Genomic DNA, 6,000 nt, shown 5'->3' on the forward strand with positions numbered 1-6,000 from the left:
GGTCTTGACTCATTTTGAGTGAGCAGTCTACTTATAGGACCTCTTCCAAAAACAATAGCTTAGCCAAGGTTCATATATCATTTGTTCAGCTGTCTTTTGAAATCTAAGCTCAAAACTTCTAGTCTTTTTTTTTTTTTTTTTTTTTGAGATGGAGTTTCACTCTTGTCACCCAGGCTGGGAGTACAATGGCACAATCTTGGCTCACTGCAACCTCCACCTCCTGAGTTCAAGCATTTCTCCTGCCTCAGCCTCCTGAGTAGCTAGGATTACAGGTGCCCACCACCATACCCAGGTAATTTTTGCTTTTTTAGCGGAGACGCGGTTTCCCCATGTTGGCCAGGCTGATCTCGAACTCCTGACCTCAGGTGATCTGCCCACCTCAGTCTCCCAAAGTGCTGGGATTACAGCATAAGCCACTATGCCCACCCAAAACTTCTAGTCTTATAAACATTTCATCTTGTTATTGGTTCTTTCTGAATCCTGATTTCGTCATCCAACATATTAGCTATTCTCCCCCATTGGAAAATTGATCTGACATGATTTATCTTTATTCAAACCTTCCATGCATTTACAAGATGAAAAAATCTTGCAGCACACCTCTTTCCAGGTGGACAGACAACAGATAAACTAGTAACTTTTCAATTCTCTACAATCATCAAATTCACTCTCCTCTATCTTGCTCACCAAGAGGCAAATCTCTTGCTGAAGTCCTGATACACAATGTCTCTGACAATCTCTGATCTACAAACCCAGTAGAAAAAAAAAAAAGAAAGAAAATGAAAAGAGAGAAAGAGAGGGGAAAAGTAAGTTCAGTTTGGCAAGGACTAAAGTCTTAGTGGAGTAATGCTATTCCCAATGTTACTCCTGTTCAGAAATATCTATCTAATGCACCTTTCTGGAATTTTAGAAAAAAATAATTTTTTTTTTTTGAGACGGAGTCTCACTCTGTTGCCCAGGTTGGAGTGCAATGGCGCGATCTCGGCTCCTGCAACCTCCACCTCCCGAGTTCAAGAGATTCTCCTGCCTCAGCCTCCTGAGTAGCCGGGATTACAGGCACCCGCCACCATGCCCGGCTAATTTTTGTATTTTTAGTAGAGACAGGGTTTCACCATGTTGGTCAGGCGGGTCTTGAACTTCTGACCTCAAGTGATCCACCTTCCGTGGCCTCCCAAAGTCCTGGGATGACAGGTGTGAGCCACCGCACCCAGCCTAAAAATTTTTTTTAAAATTGATGTTGGCCGGGCGCAGTGGCTCCCACCTGTAATCCTAGCACTTTGGGAGGCCGAGGTGGGTGGATCACGAGATCAGGAGTTCAAGACCAGCCTGGTCAAGATGGTGAAACACTGACTCTACTAAAAATACAAAAATTAGCCTGGCGTGGTGGCATGCGCCTGTAATCCTAGCTACTCAGGAGGTTGAGGCACAGAACTGCTTAAACCCGGGAGGCGGAGGTTGCAGTGAGTTGAGATCACACCACTGCACTCCAGCCTGGGCAACAAGAGTGAAACTCCGTCTCAAAAAAAATAAATTGATGTTAAGCTAATCATTCTAGAACTGATTTTAAATTTGTGAAAGGATGGGAGGCTGAGGCAAGAGAATCACTTGAAGCCAGGAGGCAGAGGTTGCAGTGAGCAGAGACTGCGCAACTGCACTCCAGCCTGGGTGACACAGAGAGACTCCATCTCAATTAATCAACCAATCAATCAATTTGTGAAGGGATTAAAGTAAGGCTAGGGCCGGGCATGGTGCCTCATACCTGTAATCATAGCACTCACTTTGGGAGGCCAATGCAGGTGGACTGCTTGAGGCCAGGAGTTTGAGACCAGACTGGCCAACATGGCAAAACCCAGTTTCTACTACAAGTAGCTGGGCGTGGTGCCACACGCCTGTAATCCCAGCTACTGGGGAGGCTGAGACTTAAGAACCACTAGAACCCGGGTGGTGGTGGTTGCAGTGAGCCAAGATCGCACCACTGAACTCCAGCCTGGACGAAAAAGCAAGACTCTTGTCTCAAAAACAAAACAAAACAAAAGAAAGACTAGGCCCGGTGGCTCACAAACACTTGTAATCCCAGCATTTTGGGCGTGGGAAACATGCCAACACCCCGTCTCTACAAAAAACACAAAAACTAGCCACACATAGTGTCACACATCTGTAGTCCCAGCTACTCCAGAGGCTGAGGTGGGAGGATGGCTCCAGCCCAGGACGTAGAAGCTACACTGAGCCATGATAGGACCACTGGACTTCAGCCTGAGTGAAAGGTGAGACCCTGCCTCAAAAAAAAGTAATAGGCCGGGCGCGGTGGCTCAAGCCTGTAATCCCAGCACTTTGGGAGGCCGAGGCGGGCGGATCACAAGGTCAGGAGATTGAGACCACAGTGAAACCCCGTCTCTACTAAAAATACAAAAAATTAGCCGGGCGCGGTGGCGGGCGCCTGTAGTCCTAGCTACTCAGGAGGCTGAGGCAGGAGAATGGCGTGAACCCAGGAGGCGGAGCTTGCAGTGAGCCGAGATCGCGCCACTGCACTCCAGCCTGGGCAACAGCGTGAGACTCCGTCTCAAAAAAAAAAAAAAAAAAAAAAAAAAGTAATAAAATTATTAATTATTGGCCAGGCATTGTGGTTCACACCTGTAAGCCCAGCACTTTGAGAGGCCAAGGCATGGATCCCTTGAGCTCAGGAATTCCAGACCAGCCTGGGCAACATGGCAAAACCCAGTGTCTACCAAAAAGTATAAAAAATTAGCCAGGCAGGCCGGGCGCGGTGGCTCAAGCCTGTAATCCCAGCACTTTGGGAGGCCGAGGCGGGCGGATCACGAGGTCAGGAGATCGAGACCATCCTGGCTGACACGGTGAAACCCCGTCTCTACTAAAAAATACAAAAAACTAGCCGGGCGAGGTGGCGGGCACCTGTAGTCCCAGCTACTGGGGAGGCTGAGGCAGGAGAATGGCGTGAACCCGGGAGGCAGAGCTTGCAGTGAGCCGAGATCCGGCCACTGCACTCCAGCCTGGGCAACAGAGCGAGACTCCGTCTCAAAAAAAAAAAAAAAAAAAAAAAAAAAAAATTAGCCAGGCAAGGTGGCATGCACCTGTGGTCCCAGCTACCCAGGAGGCTGAGGTAGGAGAATTGCTTGAGCCTGGAAGGCAGAGGTTGCAGTGAGCAAAGATCACACCATTCACACCACTGCACTCCAACCTGGGTGACAGAGACCCCATCTCACAAAAAAAAAAAAAAATTATTAATTACACACTTACTTGAACATAATTGATAAAGTCTTCCTTGAAAAGGGTTCTTCTCTGGATTTTGTACTCTAGATCAGAAGCCTTCTTAATGATAGCCCTGAGGAGAAAACCATTTAAACTTCACTTGAAAACTGCAAAAATTAAATGTTTAACTTTATTTTGAATATATTTAAAACACGTTTTTCAAAATACAAAATTCCTAGAGTTATCCTTCATAAGAAAATACACCGGCCAGGCTCAGTGGCTCACGCCTGGAATCCCAGCACTTTGGGAGGCTGAGGTGGGTAGATCACAAGGTCAAGAGATTGAGACCACCCTGGCCAACATGGTAAAACTCCATCTCTACTAAAAAAACAAAAGTTAGCTGGGCGTGGTGGTGCGCGCCTGTAGTCCCAGCTACTCGGGAAACTGAGGCAGGAAAATTGCTTGAACCTGGGAGGCGGAGGTTGCAGTAAGCCGAGATCCTGCCACTGCACTCCAGCCTGGTGACAGAGCCAGACTCCGTCTCAAAAAAAAAAAGGAAAAAAAAGTATTCTCTTACACAATTACTTTTGTGTTCTTAAGGGTATCAGGATGTATTTTTAAACTTTCAGGAAAATCACCTAAATCAACTCCCAAAACCAATGACATTCCCACCAGCAAAGCAAATATAATTAAGAACTTTATACCATTTATGCATGGTATTTTTTTCTTCTTTCTTTTTCTTTTTTTTTTGAGACAGTGCCTCACTCTGTCGACCCAGACTGGAGAGCAGTGGCATGATCACAGCTCACTGCAACTTCCGCCTCCTGGGTTCAAGCGATTCTCCTGCCTTAGCCATCTGAGTAGCTGGGACTACAGGCGCCCGCCACCACGCTCGGCTAATTTTTGTCTTTTTAGTAGAGATGGGGTTTCACCATATTGGCCAGGCTGGTCTCGAACTCCTGATCTCACGTGATCCGCCCGCCTCGGCCTCCCAAAGTGCTGGGATTACAGGCGTGAGCCACCGCGCCTGGCTGGCATCAATAAAGACTTCTTTTACACCGAGTTCAGGTCACTTTGATTTTAATAATAAATCTCTTTCCGAAATTCCTCTTATTTCTGAGTTCTCAACATGTAAATTTTTTAAAAACTCTAAATTGTGTCTGCCTTAAAAGGTTTATTACTACGAAGGACTTATGGGAGAAGATTCAGAGTCCTTAGCTAAGGAGAGAACACATGACAAGCACACTTCAGGAGAATTTAATGCAAGATATGCAAGACAGGTGTCTTTAGTAATGGTAACAACAACATTTACTGAGCACTTTCTAAGCATCCACACTATGTTCTGTGTTTCAGTAACGAATGCTTACTTTGAAGCTCTGAGTCGCATTACTACATTCAGACGTTGCGAAACAAAGCAACAATCACAGAAACTATTAAACATAATTTTAACACGCAACTGAATGTCTACTATGTGCCAGGCGCTGTAGTTAGGCTCTGGAGTAGCATATGAAACTGATTTCAACGGTCCCCACCGTCAAGTCTAGTTAGAAACTTATTCACTCCCGCTGCACTCTGTTCCCATCCCTACAGCAGTACAAGCTACTGCAATCACCTTACAGTACCCTGTTATCAAAATATTTAATTTGTCTGTCTCCCCCACCACACACGGCCCAATTAGCTCCTAATGAGCAGGAATCCTTGGTTTAATCACCGTTACGACCCTAAGATCCGGCTCCATGAAAGGCTTGTCAATATGTCGGATGGGTAAGTAGACGGACGGATAACCTTGCAACGAATGAAAAATTCTGGACATCACCGAAAACGGGAAATGGGCTTCCGCCACGTTAGGAAAAATAAACACAGGTCGAGTGTCCCCACACCTGGCCCCTGCCACATACTCCCAACCTCCCCTCAGGCCGCCTTAGCTCTTCCCTCTCCCCAACCCTCTCTCACTTAATCTCCGCATGACTGAACAGTCCAATGCGCTCCAGCTGTTCCAATTCCGGGAGCCGATCTTCTATGCGCTCCTGAATTATCTCTGCCATGAGGTCCGAACTCTACAACCCGGTGGGGAGCTCCTCAACAACGAACACGAGTACCAAGCTCCGGATTTCAGGTTCGGAGATCCAGCCCTACCACCTACGCGTCCAGACGTAACGTGCTCCTTAGGTCCCGCCTTTTCCGCTTCCGCCGCCTCCGCCGTAGGGGAAGGCCCTTCGCCTTCTACAGCCACTGTCCCCTCCCTGTGGCCGATTGTGGGATTGCAGCGAGAATCCCCCCTGGTCTTGGGCCGGACGACTCTAGCGGACAGGAGTTGAGGGGCGGGGCTAGACGGGAGGCGGGGCTAAGTGCGCGCGCGCCGCTAGACTTGGACCGCGATCGGGAAAAGCGTCTCCGGGTATGGAGAGGTGGGCTACCAAAGCCTAAAAGGGACACAAGATGCATTTTCTGCAGAATATTGTCTATTTTCATTGTGCTCCCATTCCACGTCCTGACTTCCCAACACCAAGAACAATAAAAAAAAGCAAAGGAGGATATTTTACAATTAAACATTTTTGAAAGCCGGTCGCGGTGGCTCACGCCTGTAATCCCAGCACTTTAGGAGGCTCAGGCGAGCGGATCACCTGAGGTCAGGAGTTCGAGACCATCGTGGCTAACATGATGAAACCCCGTTTCTACTAAAAATTGTAAAAAAAAAAATTGGCCGGGCGCGGTGGCTCAAGCCTGTAATCCCAGCACTTTGGGAGGCCGAGACGGGCGGATCACCAGGTCAGGAGATCGAGACCATCCTGGCCT

At 47.7% G+C, this 6,000-nt stretch overlaps 1 protein-coding gene across 4 annotated transcripts in view; it reads right to left on the reverse strand.

Annotated features, from left to right (window-relative positions):
• Nucleotides 1-5,482, reverse strand: part of LOC105485201 (UTP6 small subunit processome component) — a 42,520-nt gene extending 37,038 nt beyond the window's left edge. For 2 of the 4 annotated variants that reach the window (XR_011615590.1, XM_071082666.1), the window contains exons 1-2: nt 5,158-5,482; nt 3,253-3,337 (exon numbers count right to left, since the gene is read on the reverse strand). Coding sequence is in view for 3 of the 4 variants with exons in the window: in XM_071082666.1 (XP_070938767.1) it covers nt 3,253-3,337; nt 5,158-5,249 (177 nt within the window). In the remaining variant the exon portion in view is untranslated. The remainder of the gene's footprint in view (nt 1-3,252; nt 3,338-5,157) is intronic. The other 2 variants (XM_011747422.3, XM_011747423.3) reach the window with 2 other exon arrangements.
• Between the last annotated feature and the right edge of the window lie 518 nt (nt 5,483-6,000).

This window comes from Macaca nemestrina, chromosome 17, assembly GCF_043159975.1.
Source record: "Macaca nemestrina isolate mMacNem1 chromosome 17, mMacNem.hap1, whole genome shotgun sequence".
Lineage (NCBI taxonomy): Eukaryota > Metazoa > Chordata > Mammalia > Primates > Cercopithecidae > Macaca > Macaca nemestrina.